The 22,828-nt window shown below is 42.8% G+C and overlaps 1 protein-coding gene across 5 annotated transcripts; it reads right to left on the minus strand.

The window, feature by feature from the left end:
• Positions 1–5,245: 5,245 nt before the first annotated feature.
• On the minus strand, positions 5,246–22,730 carry LOC143282801 (E3 ubiquitin-protein ligase parkin-like). 5 transcript variants are annotated; one of them, XM_076588580.1, is made up of 11 exons: positions 22,666–22,730; positions 20,779–21,057; positions 19,558–19,795; positions 18,356–18,477; positions 17,447–17,530; positions 16,709–16,821; positions 14,585–14,721; positions 12,171–12,367; positions 10,512–10,592; positions 8,431–8,545; positions 5,246–5,402 (listed from the first exon to the last, which is right to left on the minus strand). In XM_076588580.1, the coding sequence occupies exons 2-11, from the start codon at positions 20,992–20,994 to the stop codon at positions 5,299–5,301; spliced, it is 1,407 nt and encodes a 468-aa protein (XP_076444695.1). In that variant the 5' UTR covers positions 20,995–21,057; positions 22,666–22,730; the 3' UTR covers positions 5,246–5,298. The 5 variants fall into 5 exon arrangements, with proteins under 5 accessions (XP_076444695.1, XP_076444696.1, XP_076444698.1 ...); XM_076588581.1 differs by lacking the exon at positions 22,666–22,730 and adding an exon at positions 22,071–22,141; XM_076588583.1 differs by lacking the exon at positions 22,666–22,730 and adding an exon at positions 22,086–22,126.
• Between the last annotated feature and the right edge of the window lie 98 nt (positions 22,731–22,828).

The following is a 22,828-nucleotide window of genomic DNA, read 5'->3' on the forward strand; positions in this document are numbered from 1 at the left end:
ACATGGAAGGAAGGTAGGCATTCACTTGGTATTGTACCCTGTGTGCAACATTTACATTCAACATATTGTTGGGGGTTGGTGTTAACATGATAATGGGCATATGCACTGTACTTCTTTTTTTTTATTTTTTTTTATACAAATACAGCAGAAGAAAGTTAATACACACAGAGCACACCACCACATTAAAAACATTTTTTTGTGTTTGCACATTTCTTCTGTCTTTGCTGCTGTGTGCTCATGTCAGATGAATGGTATAAGGACAGGCCCAGCGCTTCCTTTTTCGAGGAAGTGTCCGGGTTTGTTCCAATGTACCTTTTATTTACCTGTGTGCTAGCTGAATCAGTACCGTAAGTAGCACTGACTAAGTTCTGTACCTTGTGAATGGAGAGAGTTACCACTCTTTACTATTTGTTAAACATTTTTTTTAAGGTTATATTATCCGATTCTGCCAGAGATAAAACAAATCTCTTTTCGTTCGTACTAGTGAGAGGGAGATAGTGGCTGTTGAGGAATACTGGAACATTCCACACTATCTAAAATGAATCTGTTGGGTCCATGTCAAGCAGTCAGTGCCAGCCCATCAGCAAAATACTGGGCCTTGCAACTTATTTCTGTCACTGTGGAGTAGCAGAGAGCTGCATGGTCAGTTTTGATGAAAATGATCTTGACTAAATTGCTGGTCTTAGGGACACATCCCCTCTAGGTTTCCTCATATAGGGGAGAAGACAGTAGAAGTTATCAGAGTGCTACGTTTCATCTTGATCCGTGAGGCAGTACGGGGCGCAACACCCACACCTACTGGCACTGTATGTCTGTGTCACTAACCACCACCTTTTCCATTCTACCCTCAACACCCTTACCCCCACAATGCACCACCCTAACCTCCACCACCCTTACCCCAAATCCAACACCCTTACCCCCCAATCCAACATCCCAAGACCCTTACCCCACAGCCCTCCACCCATACCCCACAGTCTGCCAACCCACCACCCTTACCCCACAACCCATCCTTACCCCACAATCTGCGACCCCACCACCCTAACACCCTTACCCCATAATCCACCACCCTAACCCCACAATGCACCACACCACCACCCTTACCCCACAACCCTCCACCCTTACCCCACCATCCTAACACCCTTACCCCACAATCCACCACCCCAACCTCACAATCCACCACCCTAACACCCCGACCCCACAATCCACCACTCCAACCCCACAATCCACCCCCTACCACCCTTACCTCACAATCCACCACCCTTTCCCCAACAAACCACCACCCTAACACTCATCACCCTTACCTCAACAAACCACCACCCTAACACCCACCACAATCCACCACCCCACCACCATTACCCCACAATCCACCACCCTAACACCCACCACCCTTACCAGCACAGTCCACCACCCTAACACCCTGCACTTTTACCCCCTCAATTCACCATGCTAACCCCCTTTGTTGATTTTCCCATGTCCTTCTGTCTTGGTAGACAATGCAAGCTCTGACAGGCTAAACTGTGGTTTCACTTCCTGGAAAGCTTAGTTCTTGATTACAAAAGAAAAAAAAGAAGCAGATGATAATATAGAAAAGAAATATGGGACATGCACTGTGGTCTTGTGCAGACACAGACACAATCAGTGCTGCTTCATTTTCCTGCTGATACAGGGGGCATTGACAAGAAACACACACACACATACACATACACACTCCCACACCACATGCAAGCACACATGCACATAAGCATGCACACACACACACACACACCTTGAGGAAAGTAAGTTCATTGCTTTTTGTTCCTGAATCAAGTTGGACCACGGTCTTCTGGTCCCCTTGACATTGGTGACAAGTCTTTCCAACCATTTTTTTATGTTTTTTTTTTTGTGCTTTACACACCTAATCTGCATGCAATACATCATCGGGGTATCATACACTCTTTCATAACAGGATATGTTTCAGCATAAAGATAACCAACTTGTCTGTTCCCCTTGACACTATGATATGCAACAGAAAGAACAAAGCACTGAATCAGAATTCTGTCTGGATTACAGCTCATTATTATTCACTGCCAAACCTGTAAAACACACACACACAGTCATTAAAAAACAACACACACACACACACAATAATCATATGATTTATGAATTTGCATCAGTAAGACAGAGATCCTTGAGCTTTGCATTGATCAAGATGAAGTAAAACCTCTGTATAACAAACAGTCCTGGACATAGACACACACAATTATCATTGACATGAAATATTTAACCACACCACAATTCTGTAGGACCAATAATACAGGACATGCTGGAACTACTAGCACTTCTGCCATTTGTTCCAAACGAAAAAGAAAGATGAAATCAGAAACACATCTGATGTACAAAAGGTCCAAGTTGGTAACCCACACTGCAGAGTGGACAACTATTGGCACAGTGCTCAACCCAGTGTTAAAAATCTCACCATCTGCATACGAGTTTAGGAGACTAGCCAGCATAATAAGAAGTGTAACAGATTTTCTGGACAAAGATACAAATGAGATGAAATGGGATGTTATCACAAGGTACTGATGATGGAGTCTCCCGTCAGACTGACAGATGAGTAGGCAGGCAGGCTTATCTGTCGGTGTGTGTCCTCATATAGGAGAAGAGGCTGATTCTGGATGCGCAGCACTTCCCACAGGTGTTTCAAGGGAAAACGTCTCCAGAAGCTGAGCCCTGCTTCCTTCGCTCACACTTCTGCTTAATGGCCAGTGTTCTCTTGTTTTCAAACGTCTTTATGCCACTAGAGCACAGCATCCTCCAGCGAGAGCGGTCAAGGGCATCAGTTTCCCAGGAAGCGATGTCTATGTCACAGGCTTTGAGGTTTGTCTTCAAGGTGTCCTTGAAGCGCTTGCAGGGTCTTCCAAGTTCGCGGTGGCCTTCCTTCAGCTAGCCATACAAAAGCATCTTCGGGATCCCGCTGTCTGTCATGCGGACAACATGTCCTGTCCAGCGTAGCTGGCACTGGATCAGCAGGCTTTCGATGCTGGGCAGGCCACTCCTCTCTAGGTACTAAACAACATTTAAACTGATCACATCCCAAATGAGCAAGTGTGCCTAATCATCGAGCAGCACATTGGACTTTATGAAGAACTGCTGACATCGGTTAATTCAAGAAAGGAAAACTACACTGGTATAGCCTTGTAACGAGATCCAATGGCCTTTCTAAAAACATTCCTCCAAGGAACGGTTGAGGGAGGGAGGCAGAGCGATGGACTGACAATACAACACAACGGACAGGAAAACCACACGCAGAGACCCAGGCTTTGACACACAACTGACAGACCTGCAGAAATCTAGTGAACAATTCTGTGAGATGCCTGAATGACAATGCACAGGGTTGAGGGAGATGAAGAAGAAGAAGAGAAAATGGAGCAGTGCTGATAAAAGAGGTTACGACAGATTAAGACGAACAAATATCTGATGGAAACGATGGTGTCTGTAGCATACTGACAACAGATCATCTGGCCATTCTACAATCTCTTGATTAAACAATTCAGAATAACAAAGTTTAATTTTTAAAAATGCAGCATGCAAGCAAAGAAAGCACACTGGTAAACAATATTGCATCATGGGCAATTGGAACCCATGTCAGTATTTACACTTCACTGTCTCACTGCAAGACATCTCACAAAGCATCTCCTAGGCTGCAAATAGGTAGAAAGAAAAGGGGGAAACTTTCTGGAATATATACAGGTGACTGGACTGGGAAGGGAGGAGGAGGGGACTGGGGGGCGGGGGGTGGGGGGGTGCATGCTGGAAGGTGGTGGGGTGGGATGGGGCTTGAGATGGGAGTCGTGGAGCCAGACAATGAAAATTATGTACAATTTATTGAGCACAATCACTGGAACAAACACATCACTATTTAACGTTTCAAGAAGTACAGGGTAATTTTGTCAATATACAGATACATAAAATAATGTTTTTGGTTCTTGTTCAGTTCATCATCATCATCAAATGCAGGGAGGAGTGAGGTGCACAGATAAAAAAAACAAACAGCCAGAGACATGAACAAGTTCACAGACATCAGCCACAGAATGATTGTTGAGAGGGGGAAGTTGCCTTCACTGGGGGTGTTCTTGGAGGTTGACCATGACTGATTTCCTCTGCCATGTTCTTACATTGCATCTGGCAAAATTCTGTAGAAGAAATCCACTCTGATAGTCTAAGCAGCACGTTGGGTTATGGTGCTAGTTAGGCGTCTTCCTAGCAGATGTGGTGTAGTGTATATAGATTTGTCTGAACGCAGTGATGCCTCCTTGAGAAACTGAAACCATATACAAAACTATACATAACAATATTTAACTATAAATTTTTTTTTTTTTATCTTATTTTATTTTTTGTACAATATATCTGCTAAATATTTTCAATATACACACCTTCAAAGCTTTCTTGCATCAGTGACATGATATGTTTGTATGTATACATATCCACAGCATATATTTCAGCATTCTGATTCAGGTAATGCAGACATACAGCCAAAAGCTATATAATGAAATCATTCATGTCATGGAACAGATAAATTTCTGATACTGATAATATTCACTTGCCCACTCTGGGATGTTTTTAAACAACAACATCAACAACAACAAAAAAGCAACAACAACAAAACAAACAAACAAACCGACAAAAAACTACACTCACACCTCTTGCGGTTTGTCCTAACTTTTGGAATGGTGGAAACATTGTCAGGGGACATGCCAGCTGACTTATAGTCCTTGGAAGACGGACAATCAAATGAGAAAAGGAAGTTGAAGACACCATTAAACTGCAGTGAGAATGGTTCTGTCATGCCAGCAGACTGAATAAAGCTAGACATTTTTTTTTCTCTGTTCAACTGATCACACTGCATGAACAAAAAACTTACAAGAAATCGGGCCAACTTTACGCATGTAAAGTGAATAAGATAGTAGAAGTCATAGCAATATTTTCATCCACAATAATTATATAATATGAGACAATGAATGAAAAAGAAAAAGACAGATGTATAACACTGTCAGGTATGCTTATCATGTGAGCTCTTGTATACAAGCCAGATTTGATTCTTTTAAGTGAATGAAGTAGTAGTAGTAGTAGTAGTAGTTGCAGTAGTAGCAGCAGCAGCAGCAGCAGCAGTAGTAGTAGTAGTAGTTTCATTCCCAATCTTTTCTCATATGTGATATTACACAAAGAATTCAACAGGAAAAGACAAAGGAAGCAGGGGAGAGGGGAGGGGGGGCGGAGTGAGGAAGGGGGTGATGGGGAGGGCGGGGGGGGAGGACGCTGTTAACCAAACCAGTGGGCACCCTGACAATCTCTGTCCCAGGGCTTGACACACAGCCAGCACCACTCCTCGTCACACCGCGCGCACCGCATGTGCATGCACCCGCCTGGAACAGCAACACGTTCACCTGTGTTCATGCTCTGTCTTTTCATCGTTCTTGCTCTATCTCTTCACTGTTCTCTTCATTGTTCATGCTCTGTCTTTTCATCGTTCTTGCTCTATCTCTTCACTGTTCTCTTCATTGTTCATGCTCTGTCTTTTCATCGTTCTTGCTCTATCTCTTCACTGTTCTCTTCATTGTTCATGCTCTGTCTCTTCATTGTTCATGCTCTGTCTTTTCATCGTTCTTGCTCTATCTCTTCACTGTTCTCTTCATTGTTCATGCTCTGTCTTTTCATCGTTCTTGCTCTATCTCTTCACTGTTCTCTTCATTGTTCATGCTCTGTTTCTTTATCGTTCTTGCTCTATCTCTTCACTGTTCTCTTCATTGTTCATGCTCTGTCTTTTCATCGTTCTTGCTCTATCTCTTCACTGTTCTCTTCATTGTTCATGCTCTGTCTTTTCACCGTTCTTGCTCTATCTCTTCACTGTTCTCTTCATTGTTCATGCTCTGTCTCTTCATTGTTCATGCTCTGTATTGTTCATGCTCTGTCTCTTCATTGTTCCTGCTCTGTCTCTCACAGTTCATTTGTTCCTGCTCTACCTTTTCATTGTTCATGCTCTATCTCTTCACTATCTCTTCATTGTTCCTACCCATCTCTTGATTGTTCCTGCCTATCTCTTCATTATTCATGCTCTTTATCTTCATTGTTTTTGGTTGTTGTTTTTTTTAACAAGAACACATTTTTATTTCATAGGCCTCCAGCCCCTAGTAACAAAAAAGGACAAAGTAAAATGCCTATTAAGGAAAACAAAAACACTGAGAGAGAGAGACAGAGACAGAGACAGAGACAGAGGAAGAGAGAAGGCAGAGAAGGATATGCTCCCCTCCTGCCACACATCTTCATTGTTCTTGCTCTTATCTCTTCACAACCTCTTGGGTTGTTCCTGCTCTAGCTTTTCTTTGTTCACCCACTATCTCTTCATTGTTTGTGCTCTATCTGTTCATTGTTTGTGCTCTATCTGTTCATTGTTTGTGCTCTATCTCTTCATTAGTCATGATCTGTCTCTTCATTGTTTGTGCTCTATCTCTTCATTGTTTGTGCTCTGTCTCTTCATTGTTTGTGCTCTATCTGTTCATTGTTTGTGCTCTATCTGTTCATTGTTTGTGCTCTGTCTCTTCATTGTTTGTGCTCTATCTCTTCATTGTTTGTGCTCTATCTCTTCATTAGTCATGGTCTGTCTCTTCATTGTTTGTGCTCTATCTCTTCATTAGTCATGGTCTGTCTCTTCATTGTTTGTGCTCTGTCTCTTCATTAGTCATGATCTATCTCTTCATTGTTTGTGCTGTCTCTTCATTAGTCATGATCTGTCTCTTCATTGTTTGTGCTCTGTCTCTTCATTGTTTGTGCTCTATCTCTTCATTAGTCATGGTCTATCTCTTCATTGTTTGTGCTCTATCTCTTCATTGTTTGTGCTCTATCTCTTCATTGGTTATGGTCTGTCTCTTCATTGTTTGTGCTCTGTCTCTTCATTGTTTGTGCTGTATCTCTTCATTAGTCATGATCTATCTCTTCATTGTTTGTGCTGTATCTCTTCATTAGTCACAATCTGTCTCTTCATTGTTTGTGTTCATTGTTTGTGCTCTATCTCTTCATTGTTTGTGCTCTATCTCTTCATTGTTTGTGTTCATTGTTTGTGCTCTATCTCTTCATTGTTTGTGCTCTATCTCTTCATTGTTTGTGCTCTGTCTCTTCATTGTTTGTGCTCTGTCTCTTCATTGTTTGTGCTCTATCTCTTCATTGTTTGTGCTCTATCTCTTCATTAGTCATGGTCTGTCTCTTCATTGTTTGTGCTCTATCTCTTCATTGTTTGTGCTCTATCTCTTCATTGTTTGTGCTCTATCTCTTCATTGTTTGTGCTCTGTCTCTTCATTAGTCATGGTCTGTCTCTTCATTGTTTGTGCTCTGTCTCTTCATTAGTCATGATCTGTCTCTTCACTGCCCTTGCTCTGTCTCTTCATTTTTTAGTCAACACACGAGTGGTTAAAGCACCAGACTTTCCATCTGAGGGTCCCAGGTTTGAACCCTGGTCACGGCACATGGTGGGTAAAGGGTGGAGATTTTTCCAATCTCCCAGGTCAACAAATGTGCAGATCTGCTGGTGCCTGAAACCCCCTTCATGTGTATATGCATACACATCAAATGAGTGGGTGAGTGGTGTGTCCATCGAGATCGATGATGACCATCGTTGTCATCCAGCTGCACCTCAAATACGCACATTAAAGATCCTGTAACCCATGTCAGTGTTTGGTGGGTCATGAAAACAAGAACATACCTGGCATGCACACCCAACTCCTCCAAAAACAGAGTGTGACTGCTTACAAGGTGGGGTTGTGATGAATGATGATGATGGTATGGATACTTATATAGCGCCTATTCTCGGTCGGAGACCAAGCTCTAAGCACTTTACAAACTTGGGTCATTTGCACAATAGGCTGCCTACCTGGGTAGAGCTGATTGACAGCTGCCATTGGGTGCTCATCATTCGTTTCCTGTGTCATTCAATAAGATTTCAGGCACTAACACATACACACTCAGACAGGCATGTAACATATTACATGTATGACTGTTTTATTTCTTTACCCTGCTATGTAGGCAGCCATACTCCATTTTCAGGGGCGTGCATGCTGGGTATATTCTTCTTTCCATAATCCACCTAACGCTGACATGGATTACAGGGTCTTTAATAAGTGTATTTGATCTTATGTGTACCTTTACTCAAGAAGAGGGTTCAGGCACAAGCAGGCCTGCACATATGTTGACCTGGGAGATCAGAAAAATCTCCACCCTTTACCCACCATGCACTGTTACCGAGATTCGAACCCAGGACCCCCACATTGAAAGTCCAACGCTTGGCTACTGTGCCCATGAAAACAGTAAAAATGGTCACGCATGTAAAAGCCCACTCGTGTGAATAAGAGAGAAAGTGGGCGTGGCAGCCCATGAAGGAGGAAGTAGACGAAGACGACTGACCGTCCCTCTCGGTGCGGGCGCCGCAGCCAGGACAGCCCTTGGTGGTCTGCTGGATGGTGTCTGCCGTCTGCTGCTCCCACCGTGCACGCTTAGCACGTTCTGCGTCACTGAACTCCTGCCACCACCGAACACTGAACTTCATCGACACATGTACACACTACACACCAAGCTCTGCTTCATGTAACAGACACACATATACAGCACATCATACTCCCCATCGCTGAACTGCCACAAAGAACACTGTATGTCATCGATACACGTGTACATACTACACACCAAGCTCCGCTTCACATAACTGACACACATATACAACACATCCTGAACAAACGAACGATCAGAGAGTTACCTGAGGCGAGTGGGAAGCAATGAAAGAAAAGACACACTAGTTACCTGAGACAAGTGGAAAACAGAGACAGAAAAGACACACTAGTTACCTGAGACAAGTGGAAAGCAATGAAAGAAAAGACACACTAGTTACCTGAGACAAGTGGAAAGCAATGAGGGAAAAGACAGTAGTTACTTCAGACGAGTGGAAATTTGAAGCAGAAAAGACAGTAGTTAACTGAAACAAGTGGAAAGCAGTGGGAGAAAAGAAAGCAGTTATCTGAGGTGAGAGGAAAGCAGAGACAGAAAAGACACACAGTCGTTACCTGAGACAAGTGGAAAGCAGAGACAGAAAAGACACAGTAGTTACCTGAGACAAGTGGAAAGCAGAGACAGAAAAGACAAACAGAGACAGAAAAGACAAACTAGTCACCTGAGACAAGTGGAAAACAGAGACAGAAAAGACACAGAAGTTACCTGAGACAAGTGGAAAACAGAGACAGAAAAGACACAGTCGTTACCTGAGACAAGTGGAAAACAGAGACAGAAAAGACACAGTAGTTACCTGAGACAAGTGGAAAACAGAGACAGAAAAGACACAGAAGTTACCTGAGACAAGTGGAAAACAGAGACAGAAAAGACACGGTAGTTACCTGTGACAAGTGGAAAACAGAGACAGAAAAGACACTGTAGTTACCTGAGACAAGTGGAAAACAGAGACAGAAAAGACACAGTAATTACCTGAGACAAGTGGAAAACAGAGACAGAAAAGACACAGTAGTTACCTGAGACAAGTGGAAAACAGAGACAGAAAAGACACAGTAGTTACCTGAGACAAGTGGAAAACAGAGACAGAAAAGACACAGTAATTACCCGAGACAAGTGGAAAACAGAGACAGAAAAGACACAGAAGTTACCTGAGACAAGTGGAAAACAGAGACAGAAAAGACACAGTAATTACCCGAGACAAGTGGAAAACAGAGACAGAAAAGACACAGAAGTTACCTGAGACATGTGGAAAACAGAGACAGAAAAGACACAGTCGTTACCTGAGACAAGTGGAAAGCAGAGACAGAAAAGACACAGAAGTTACCTCAGACAAGTGGAAAGCAGAGACAGAAAAGACACAGAAGTTACCTGAGACAAGTGGAAAGCAGAGACAGAAAAGACACAGAAGTCACCTGAGACAAGTGGAAAACAGAGACAGAAAAGACACAGTAGTTACCTGAGACAAGTGGAAAACAGAGACAGAAAAGACACAGTCGTTACCTGAGACAAGTGGAAAGCAGAGACAGAAAAGACACAGAAGTTACCTGAGACAAGTGGAAAACAGAGACAGAAAAGACACAGTAGTTACCTGAGACAAGTGGAAAGCAGAGACAGAAAAGACACAGAAGTTACCTGAGACAAGTGGAAAGCAGAGACAGAAAAGACACAGTAGTTACCTGAGACAAGTGGAAAACAGAGACAGAAAAGACACAGTCGTTACCTGAGACAAGTGGAAAACAGAGACAGAAAAGACACACAGTCGTTACCTGAGACAAGTGGAAAGCAGAGACAGAAAAGACACAGTAGTTACCTGAGACAAGTGGAAAACAGAGACAGAAAAGACACAGTAGTTACCTGAGACAAGTGGAAAACAGAGACAGAAAAGACACAGTAGTTACCTGAGACAAGTGGAAAACAGAGACAGAAAAGACACAGAAGTTACCTGTGACAAGTGGAAAGCAGAGACAGAAATGACACACAGTCGTTACCTGAGGCTGCAGTGTGGTGGCGCTGACAGGACGACAGGTACCGTCATGGCCGTCTCTCCGGCAGCGTCGGCAGAACACAAACTGCACACAGCATGAGGTTTGTTCTGTGGGCATCTCTCACACGTTCCTGCTATATCACTTTGTTTTAGTTGCTTGTGTGTTCTGTGTGTACTGTGTGTGTGTGTGTGTGTGTGTGTATGTGTATGTGTGTGCCTTGTGTGTTCTCTGTGTGTGTGTGTGTGTGTGAATGTGGGTATATGCGTATGTGTATGTGTGTGTGTTTGTGTGTGTGAGTGAGTGTATGTCTGTGCAAGTGCTTGTGTGCTCACTGTATGTATATGTGTGTGTGTGTATGTGCATATGTGTATGTATGTCTGTGTATGTGTGTGTGTGCAAGTGTATTTTACTATATGACTGCATGCATACGCATGTTTTCATACGCAAGTGTGTCCATGCATGCACATGCATGTGTGCTTGCATGCACAACGTGTATGCTCCTGAGACTTGATAAAATCTGAGTCCGCTGGTAAATCACATGTCTGACCCGTTTTGAAAACACACCAACATCAAACTGACTTCCCTATTCAATTCCCTCTCCAGCCAAACAAAAAAACAAAAAAACAACAACAACAACACACACACACACATACTGTCACATGAATTTCAATACTGTGGATTCATTTAGCACTTCAGGAAATTTTAACTTGGAGGGTGGAAACAGTAGAGACCATGTACTTCACACCGAGACACTTTGAAAATTGACTTGACATCAAGATTGGAATATATTTTTTCCCCCAAAGATAATGTTTAATCTAACATACCTACAATGACCTACTGGTGCAAACTCCGACAGAGGTCTGGATTCCTGTCCTGTTCAAACTTTTAGTCCACCTATGTGGAGATACTAAATACATTTTTTTGTGTTTATAACTGTGTGCACATCACTACACTTACATGTACGGACAGCCATGGACAACGCTTTCCAGATACAAAAGCACAGTTAGATCCTCACTAACGATATTCTCAGCATTGAACTTCATCTCCATGGAAGATCCATATCTTTGACAAGCAACTCCACAGAAAGATGGGAATATAAACAATGAAATTTATATGTTAGATCCATATTCAAAAAGGGGAAGATGGAACAGACACACACATGCTCAAGCACACACACACACACACACACGCACACATAAACATAGTCAAACCCACACATATACTCACACACACACACATATACTCACACACACACATACCTACACACACACATGTTCTGCTCAAGCATACACACACACACACATTCATACATACACACACACATGATCTGCTCAAGCACACATACATGCACATTCACGGCTCAAGGAGACACACACACACACACACACACACACACACGTATATATATACACACATCCCCACACCCATACACACAAACATTCACATACATAAACACATACACAAACTTACACACACATGCTCTGCTCAAACACACTCAAATACACACACCCCCACACCCATACAGCCCCCCTCACCTCCCCTCCCCTACACCCATACACACACACTCACATACACACACACATTCACATACATAAACACATACACAAACTTACACACATATGCTCTGCTCAAGCACAAACAAATACACCCACCCACACACACCTTGCAGTGGGGGCAGACCACGCGGGTGTCTGCAGAGCCCAGCAGAAAGCCCGAGGCGCACTCCTGGCGCGGGCAGAACACGCCCCCCTCCGCCATCAGACACTCCTCAGCGGCAAAGTCCTTGTAGCGCTCGTACTGCCCCTCCCCAAGCACGCAGAAATGGTGCTGCTCCTGGATGTACGACCGGGAGCAACCGGCTGTTGACAGAGGGAAACGGGTTTGTTGTGGTGTGCTGTATTGTGTTATTGTGTTGTGTTGTGTGGTGTTGTGTTGTATTGTGTTGTGTTTTGTTGTGTTGTGCTGTGCTGTGCTATGTTGTGCTGTGTGGTATTGTTACTGTGTTGTGTTGTGTTGCATTGTGTTGTGTGTTGTGCTGTGCTGTGCTGTGCTGTGTTGTGGTGTGTGGTATTGTTATTGTGTTGTGTTGTGTTGCATTGTGGTGTGTGGTGTTGTGCTGTGCTGTGTTGTGTTGTGCCCCTCCCCCAGCACACAGAAATGGTGCTGCTCCTGGATGTACGACCGGGAGCAACCGGCTGTTGACAGAGGGAAACGGGTTTGCTGTGGTGTGCTGTATTGTGTTATTGTGTTGTGTTGTGTTGTGTTGTGTTGTGTTGTGTTGTGTTGTGTGGTGTTGTGTGCTGTGTTATGTTGTGTTGTGTTGTGTTGTGTTGTGTTGTGTTGTGTTGTGCTGTGCTGTGTTGTGCTGTGCTGTGTTGTGCTGTGCTGTGTTGTGTGGTATTGTTATTGTGTTGTGTTGTGCTGTGTTGTGTTGGATTGATGCATTGTGTTGTGTTGTCTTGTATTGTATTGTGTTCTGTTGTATTATATGGTATTGTATCCACTGTATCATTTTTTGTCACAACAGATTTCTCTGTGTGAAATTCACACTGCTCTCCCTGGCTGTTGACAGAGGGAAACAGGTTTTTTTGTTTTGTTTTGTTTCTTTTTTTTCCCAAGGTCAAGGAGAAAACACTGTCAGCAGATACTGATAGTGATGCAATGTTATAACAAATAATAAGCATTGTATTAGCATCACCATGGAACTGTTGACACTTCGCATCACTTAATGCATGTCAAGCAACACAAAATGGAAAAAGAGCATTAACCACATTATGATCTCCATTAAAACAAAAGGAACCTCATATGTAACAACTCATTCCATCTAAACAGCTATATAACAGGAAATGATACACCAAAATACACAGTCTTGATATACCTTATGGAGGGGGGTACATATTGTTGTGAAGTGGTACTGTGTTGTGTTGTGCTGTGTTGCACTGTACTGTATTGTATAGCATCATATTGTTCGCACTGTATCACTTTTTGTCACAACAGATTTCTCTGAAATTCAGGCTGCTCTCCCCAGGGGAACAAACCACCACAGTGCAGCAAAACCTCCCCCACACCCCCTTCTTTCTTCTGCCTGCAAGTGTATTTGTTATTCCTATCAAAGTGGATTTTTCTACACAAATTTTCCAGGGACAACCCTTTTGATGCTGTGGGTTATCATGCATGCTCTGTGCGCATGCCGTACATAGGACCTCAGTTTATCGTCTCATGTGAATGGCTGGTGTCTGATGAACTGTTCACTGGCTTCCTCCCCCTCTCTACTGGTTGTGTGCCAAAGTCTGGATGACTGTCGGCGTCAGGTCAGAGGTTCTCCTCTTGTTAGAGGAAATCATGGAACCTAGTGACCACCTGGAAGCAGACTATAGGCCCCAGCAACAAAATCCAGTCTGGAGAGTTATGGGCTGCGCCAGATTTAACATGCCTAAAACATGTCACACTGCAATGTATAATTTGTTGTTTTTTTTTAATTAAAAAAAAATAGAAGAAAACAGTGGTCTATTCCATAAAAAAAGAAAACTCTCACTGCCATCTACCACATGATCAAAAACATACATTTGCAGTACACCACATACTAAAAATATACACTGAAACTTACTTCACAAGAAAAAAAATGCAGTCCTCAAATGTCATTCTATAATATATCACATAATTCAAGAAAACATACAGCATTTCATAAATGAGTAAAAAACAAAACAAAAAAACAAAAACAAACAAACAACAAAAACCCCCAAACAAAACGGCAGTCTATATAATAAACAAAATTATAATTTACTACATGGTCCCAAAAAACGCACTACAACCTACCACAAGTTTTAAAATACATACAGCATTTTATAAAATGATTATACCCCTCCCCTCCCCCCCACTCCCCTCCCCCCCAAAAAAACCTCAACAAAACTGCAGTCTATCACATAATAATCAAAATTCTAATTCACGACATCACCCCCAAACCCAAAACACATTACAACCTCCCACAAGGTTGACAAAAAAAAAAAAAAAAAAAAAAAAAAAGCCCGCCAACCAAAGGCCACCAGCAGTCCAACAAACACTGACACTGTACAGACCTGGGCAGGGCAGGGTGTAGCCATACTGCGCTGTGTGCTGAAATCCCCGCTCCTTCAGCCGGATGGAGCAGTACATCTTGAAGCATCCCACACACATCACGTGGCTCCACTCACAGGGGAAGACAACTACTGGGCTCCTGATCACAGTGGCAGACAACTATGAGATTGAAGTGAGCACACACAAAAACAAAAAAAACAAATAAACAAATGAACAACAACAAAACAAAATACTGGTCCTAGCACCAACGTGAATAGTTTCAGTTTCAGTTTCAGTAGCTCAAGGAGGCATCACTGTGTTCGGACAAATCCATATACGCTATACCACATCTGCCAAGCAGATGCCTGACCAGCAGCATAACCCAATGCGCTATAACCATCACTCATTTGTTCCGGCTGCCTCATCTTCTTTGTTCGTGGGCTGCAACTCCCACATTCACTTGTATGTACACGAGTGGGCTTTTACATATAAGACCATTTTTACACCGCTATGTAGGCAGCTATTTTCCATTTTCAGGTGTGTGCTTACTGGGTATGTTCTTGTTTCCATAACCCACTGAATGCCAACATGGATAACAGGATCTTTAACGTGTGTATTTGATGTGCTTGCTTATACACATGAAGGGGGTTCAGGCACAAGCAGGTCTGCACAGATGTTGACCTGGGAGATCAGAAAAACCTCCACCCTTTACCCACCAGGTGCCATTACCGAGATTTGAACCAGGGACCTTCAGATTGAAAGTCCAATGCTCTAACAACTTGGCTATTGCACCCGTCTTCTGGCTGCAAAAACCAACCACAGTGACATTTCTATATTTATACTATCCCAGTACTACACTGTGTTTGGGTGGAGAAGCAGGCATAACTGTTAAAAAAAATTAATTAAAAAAAAAAAATTTTTTTAAAACCTGACTGGATGAATACATGAACATCACCAGTTCAACACATCAGAACTAAACGACGGGTGCAAAAACCGTAGGTCCTAGGGTTAAATCCTGGTCATGGCAACTGCTGGGTAAAGGTGGAGATTTTCTGATCTACCAGGTCAACATGTGAAGATCTGCTAAAGCCTGAACCCCCTTCATGTGTATATGCATGGAGAAGGTTAAATACACAAGTCAAGGATCCTGTAATCCATGTCAGCATTTGGTGTGTTATGGAAACAAGACCATGCACCCCCACCCTCCCCCCCAACACCCCTCCACCCAAATACGGAGTTTGGCTGCCTACATGGTGGGGGTTAAAAAGGTCATATACACAAAAGCCCACTAGTGCATACTAGTGACCATAGGAAGAACTAAACAAGATGGTCAGGCCTTATAAATCATTTCCAAATTCATTGATCCAACTTCTCCCTTAGCAACATCACTGGAATTTGACACCAAAATTAAGACTCAAATATGTATCCATTCAAACCTGGAGTTCACAGCCTCGGCAGGCTTCATGCTTTACTGCTGTGAAAAAAAACCGCAGAAAAACATACTGTTTTTTCCTCCAAATCACGTCTATAAAAACTGTACAAGTTAGTTCCCTTCCCTTCGGGTTTATACATATGTAGAAATGTGAAAACTGTTTTAATGAGACTAATCTTGACATCAGAGCAATGCTTGAGTGAGGGTTGAAGGAGTTAATGCCCTTGAAACTGACACTGAAAGCAGATCAATGAACATTCATATCACCTTGTCACCTTTCCCATTTCAGAACCTCATACACGTAAAATGTCACATGTCTGTCTGAGTGTGTATGCGTGCATGCCTGAAACCTGATTGAATGATACAGGAAACAAATGATGAGCGCCCAATGGCAGCTGTCAATCGGCTCTACCCAGGTAGGCAGCCTGTTGTGCAAATGACCCGGTGTTTGTGAAATGCTTAGAGCTTGGTCCCCAACCAAGGAAAGGTGCTATATAAGTAACCATGTCATCATAGCAGCCTTGCATCATTTCCCAAATTTCAAATGCGCTCCCCTTCACGTTTCCTTTGACAAACGGAAAAAAACAACAACAAAAAAACTGAATTCGGATAATACAGAAAAGAGAGAGATTGAACAGAGGGGCCGGGCAGACTGTACACAAAGGGAACAGACAGACAGAGGAAAAGGCAGAGGATGACAGTAAGCAACACTGACATGACGTCCTCGCAGGTCATGCACGGTACGGAGCGTCGGTTGGGCATGATGTGACGCAGCGCCACCACCGTTCCGCTGCCGCCATGCTGCTCCGCACACTTGAAGTAAAACATCTGTTGCACAAGCAGGTACCTTCTGTCAGCAGCATGACAACAAGTGAAAGATCACTGACATTCATTCACTTTCGCCACACAGCTAATAAGTTATGTAAGAAGCATGACAAAAAAAAGTTACACATCTCCAACATTCAGTAACATCTGTACCAAAATGAACAGTTATAAGTGTCATCAACAGCTGTCACTTTGAAGTTTATGAAACAGACATTTTGTGGTGACATTCCTACCCTGAATTTTGTAAACACTTTTTTTAACATGAACAATTGGTATTTGGCTGAGATATGCACTTACAGGCAACTTGTGATTGAACAGTGAATAAACATAGTAAAAATTATGGAGAGCAGCATGCAAGTCTCGGTTGAAACAATCAATAAGTCTTTCATTTAAATTTGATAATGAATAATCTTGTGTTTACCCCCACCCCCCTAACGACCCCCAACCCCTCACATTTCCCACACAATTGCGAATCCAAGTTTGTAAAGAACACTGCAAACTTTGTAGACCCAAGTGCTGTGATATATATATCTTGTAAGTTCATCAACACAGTGTCTGCTTTTCGGGAGTTCTGCTGACAAAGAGCGGGACAGAGTGACAGACAGACAGGCAAGCAGGAGGTACACACCGGCTGGCATCCCTCGCACTGCAGGGACTGACAGCTGCCGGTCAGGTGTCCGACAGTCAGCACATCCTCCCAGCCCCCCGGATCCTGTCACACACATACACACACACAGAGTCACACACACAGAGTCACACACACACACACACACACACACACACACAGACACATACACACACACACACAGAGTCACACACACACACACACACACACACACACACACACACACACAGTCACACACACACACAAGGACAATTAAACTTCATATCTGAATATAAATGAAATAGATGTACAGACAATGAACTTCAATTTTGAATATATATCAGACAAACAGACACTTAGATTTCAATTTTGAATATAACTGAGATAAATGGACAACAGATCTACAGACAATTAAACATAAAATTTGAATATAACTTCAATAGATCGACAAACAGTTAAGATTTAAAGTGCGTGTAACTGACAGAGATGAACAGACAATTTAACTTCAAAACTGAATACAACTGAGACAGATGGAAAGACAAACTTCAAATCTGAATGTAAATGAGATACATGGACAGATAATTAAACTTTGAAGTTGGAATATAATTGCGACAGAGGGACAGACAATTAAAAATCAAAGTTTGAATGTAACTGAAATAGATGAGCAGATAATTTAACTTCAAAATTGAATATAAGTAGGTTAGATGAACATTCATTTAAACTTCAAATGTGAACATAACCGAAACAGACTGACAAGACAATCAAATTTCATTAAAAGTTTCAATATAACTGAGGTAATTGGTCAGACAGACTTGAAATGTTCAATGTACCTGAGACAGACAATTGAACTTCAAATTTGTATACAACTGAGACAGACTGACAAAGTGATCAACGTAAAAGCAGACAGGCAGATGAAAGAAGAGGCAGACTGACTGAGTCCAGAAGAACAGCTCCTCCCTCACACACGCTGCATTTCACGCGCAGGCGACCGGCGCGCACCTGACCACACACCTTGCAGTACACGTAGTACTGGTCAGACAGCTGCTGTCGACATGCTGCACACACCACACACAACACAGTGGTTCACTATTTTACTGCACTTCTTCTTCTTCGCTCGTGGGCTGCAACTCCCATGTTCACTCATAGTCATATGTACATGAGTGGGCTTTTACATGTATGACCATTTTTACCCCGCCATGTAGGCAACCATCCTCCGTTTTCACAGGTGTGCATGCCGGGTATGTTCTTGTTTCCATAACCCACCAAATGCTGACATGGATTACAGGATCTTCAATGTGCTTTTGATCTTCTGTTTGTGTATACATATGAAGGGGGTTCAGGCACAAGCAGTTCTGCACATGTTGACCTGGGAGATCGGAAAAATCCCCACCCTCCAGGAGCTGTTACTGAGATTCAAACCTGGGACCCTGAGATTGAAAGTCCAATGAATTAACCACTTGCCTATTGCACCCATCATTTCGCTGTACATGCCAATGTCAAAACTATACATGCATATTTATATATAGGTCGATGTAGTTACTTTTGAACGGTGAAAGGTTTTGGTGAAAGACAAACACAAACACATATGTACAGACACACACAGAGACATATTCGGATGCACGCCCACATATGCGTGAGCACACAAACACATACATGCCCCCCCCACACACACAGACACACGCAGAAAGAAAGAGATAAACAGGAACAGAATAAAAACCGAAGGACAGAGAAATGTGGAGTGGTGGCCTAGAGGTAACACGTCCGCCTAGGAAGCGAGAGAATCTGAGCACGCTGGTTCGAATCATGGCTCAGCCGCCAACATTTTCTCCCCCTCCACTTGACCTTGAGTGGTGGTCTGGGTGCTAGTCATTCAGATGAGACGATAAACTGAGGTCCCGTGTGCAGCATGCACTTAGCGCATATATAAGAACCCATGGCAACAAAAGGGTTGTTCCTGGCAAAATTCTGTAGAAAAATCCACTTCGATAGGAAAAACAAATAAAACAGCACGCAGGAAAAAAAAAGAAAAAAAAAATGGGTGGCCCTGGGGAGAGCAGCCCGAATTTCACACAGAGAAATCTGCTGTGATAAAAAGAAATACAAATACAAATAAAAATACAACACTACAAACTGACCGTCATGGTGTGTCGTAGACGGGGCAGACAGACAGGTTGCTGCCCCTGTAACTGCAGTCTCCGGATGGTTGGCGGAGTGAGACACCACTGCTGCCGGTAGTGGTGCTTGTGCTGTTGTTGTTGTTGACAGAGGGGGCGATGACAGTGCAGCTGATGTCACTGTGGCTGATGGTTTTGACATTGAGGATGATCTCTGCTGGATGGCAAATAGTGTGCTTTCCATGCCAACACCACTGGCCTGAATACACACAAACATACATGTATATACACAAACACACACACTCACAAAAACACATATATGCTGACATCTAATTCTATTCTCGTTGGTGTGTTTTTAATCTGGCCAGTTTGTTAACGAAACAAAGCAGAACACTTCACTGCTTACAATCTTGAAACAGAAAGAAGAGAGAGAGAGAACTCAGCAATTTCACTGCAAGGCCACTGGCCTGTACACAAGAAATGGAGAGAGAGGGGCAGAGAGAGAGAGAGAGAGAGAGAGAGTGAGAGAAAGAGATAGAGAGGCACAGAGACAGACAGAGAGACAAAGAGAGGGGCAGAGAGAACGAGGGGTGGGGTGGAAGAGAGAGACTAAGAGAGAGAGAGGAAGACAGAATGAATGAATGAATGAATGAATCTTTATTTTCCAACAGTGAAGACATTAGCACTTTTGCCAACTTACACATCTGCCGTTGATCTAAGAGACAACAAACACATACGCATATAAATGTTCTTATATTTAGAGAGAGAGAGAGAGAGAGACAGACAGACAAAGAGGCATACAAATAGAGAACAGACAGAGAGAAACACAGAAAGACAGAGAAAGAGAAGGGCAGAGAGACAGAGAGGGGGTTGGGGGGTGGGAGGGAGAGAGAGGCATACAAATAGAGAACAGACAGAAACACAGAGAGACAAACAGAGAAAGAAATGGGTACAGAGGAGAGAGAGAGAAAGAAAGAGAGAGAGAGAGAAAGGCATAGACAGAGAACAGACAGACACAGTGAGACAGAGAAAGAGAGGGGCACAGATACAGATATATATACATATATAAACAGAGAGAGATAGAGACAGACAGACAGACAGAAAGAGGAAAGAGAGACAGAGAGAGATACTGAGAGAAATAGAGAGAGAGAACGCTTTGATTTTCAGGAACACTGTACTTTAAAAAAAAACTCCCACCCTCCCCTCAAAGAAATAATCTGGAGCCATGTCCTCAGTGATCACCTGAATGGTCAAGCTGTCATCCAGCACACGGCCACCCAGCAGGATCCTCATTTCGGCCGGTGGCACACCGTGGTCCGTGGCCACACGCTGTCGCAGCTCCCCCACTGTGCTGCAGCGGTGCAGCTGGTAGGACACCTGGGAGGATTTGAACCACACGTTGACCATGATGCTGTCAGGGGGAGAGAAGTCCACCACAGTGATGTTGGCCATGGCCATGTCACCAGCTCAGGTCACGATCAGACTTCCAGTGTCATGACATCAGTAGTGGACTGCTTATTTCTTAAAAGAGAAAAAAACAACAAAAAACAAACAAAAACAACTGTGTTGAATATGAACAGGCACTCAGTATTCCAGAGAACATGATGCCTAGTGAACAGCCTAGAAATTTGAAAATGATGAAGCACAGGACATTAAATGTACCACAGTTCAATATCCATAAGCTTACAGAACAGGGCTGGGTTGCATGTGCTATGTTAGCTTATCTCAAGTTTGTATAGCGTTAGGAACATCCCAAACTCTGTGCTAATTCTATAGACTATGGAACATTTTCGATGATAAACAAATTTAACACTACAAAGACTACTTATGCAACCAAGCCCTGTTACAGTGCTGGTCTGAACCTGCTTCAGGAATATCATATGTCTGCATAAAAAAATATGATTAAAAACACACACATTAATAAACTCTAAATCCATTTCAGCTGTCAGTTGGTTATGCAAAGATGAAAAATGCCCTGCATATATTGGCCTTGGCATGGCTGTGTAAGGGTTAAGTGGGATGAGTAATAGAAGACTATCAATGAAATAGCTTGGAAGACATACATGGCTGTGGTTACAAGGGTTAAGTTGGATGAGTGAAGGGAGACTACCACTGAAATAGCTTGGAAGACAGAACAGCGTCTTCCTATGAGTCAGCCTGTGACTTGAACCATTTTGCCATGACCCACTTTCTTGAGGCATTCATTTCTCAGCTCCACCAACACCTGCCCTAATCCATCAGGACCACAGGATGTTAAGGCAGGCTGATGATGACAACAACTATGCCAGTCAGGTATATTCACAGGAACCGCTAAAGAAGCTGGACTGGATTAGCAGTAGATGTGAAAATGCTATCAGAAGGTATCTCCCTCTCAATTTTTTCCACTTCCTCATCTGCTCCACAATGGCTTCCACCCCCCTCCCTCCCAATTACCAGCAGTGTGGTAATATCATCAACTGATCAGAATTTGATGTTGGCAGTGTAAATGGAACTGAAGATTACTTTCTGAGAAAAATAAAGCATTGGAAACTAACCTGAACAAGACTGACCTTGCACTCTGTAGCAACATTGACTATCACCATGACAAGATGTACTTGAACTTGAACTGTATGATGTTTGAGGTCATGTGACTATAGTTGAACAGGTATACGTGTCTCAAAGATGTGCATATATATATATATATATATATATATATATATACAATATATATATATAATGTGTGATGTATCATGTTTTGATCATTGAATGATTGACAGGGTATTCTGCTCAGAAATAGCGCAGGGGGATGGGGAGGGGGTGGGAGTGGTGGAGAAATCAAATTTGGAGTTTAAGTGCCTCGTCTAAGCCTAAATTTGCAGAGTGTAATTATTCGGTCTTATTTTCCATTGGGTTTAGAAATGGGCATTCAAGTTACTGAAACATGGTCTCTGCGGTGGGTGTTGGCTTTGGGTTTATCAGTCCTGCATCGAACAGCCTTGCATTTTGTGGGTCTACGCGTTCTAGAAGTGTTAACAGTTGTACTGAGTCAGTAGGAGGCAATAGTAACATAACTAGTGTAACAATACTACAACAAAACTTTGTATCGAAGGCATTAATATATGTAAACTAAAAAACAGTAATCAACTTCACTGGAAAAATGTTCAATGTCACAGCGATTTGCCGTAGTCACGTCTCCCTTTTAGTTTCATTTTCACCTCTCTTTCACGTGAGTAGTTGCCCTTGACCTGATTTTAAAATAAATAGTCCCTTATAAACCACAGAATCAAAGAAAGAAAGGGATAATGATATATGT

Source organism: Babylonia areolata, chromosome 6, assembly GCF_041734735.1.
Source record: "Babylonia areolata isolate BAREFJ2019XMU chromosome 6, ASM4173473v1, whole genome shotgun sequence".
Classification (NCBI taxonomy): domain Eukaryota; kingdom Metazoa; phylum Mollusca; class Gastropoda; order Neogastropoda; family Buccinidae; genus Babylonia; species Babylonia areolata.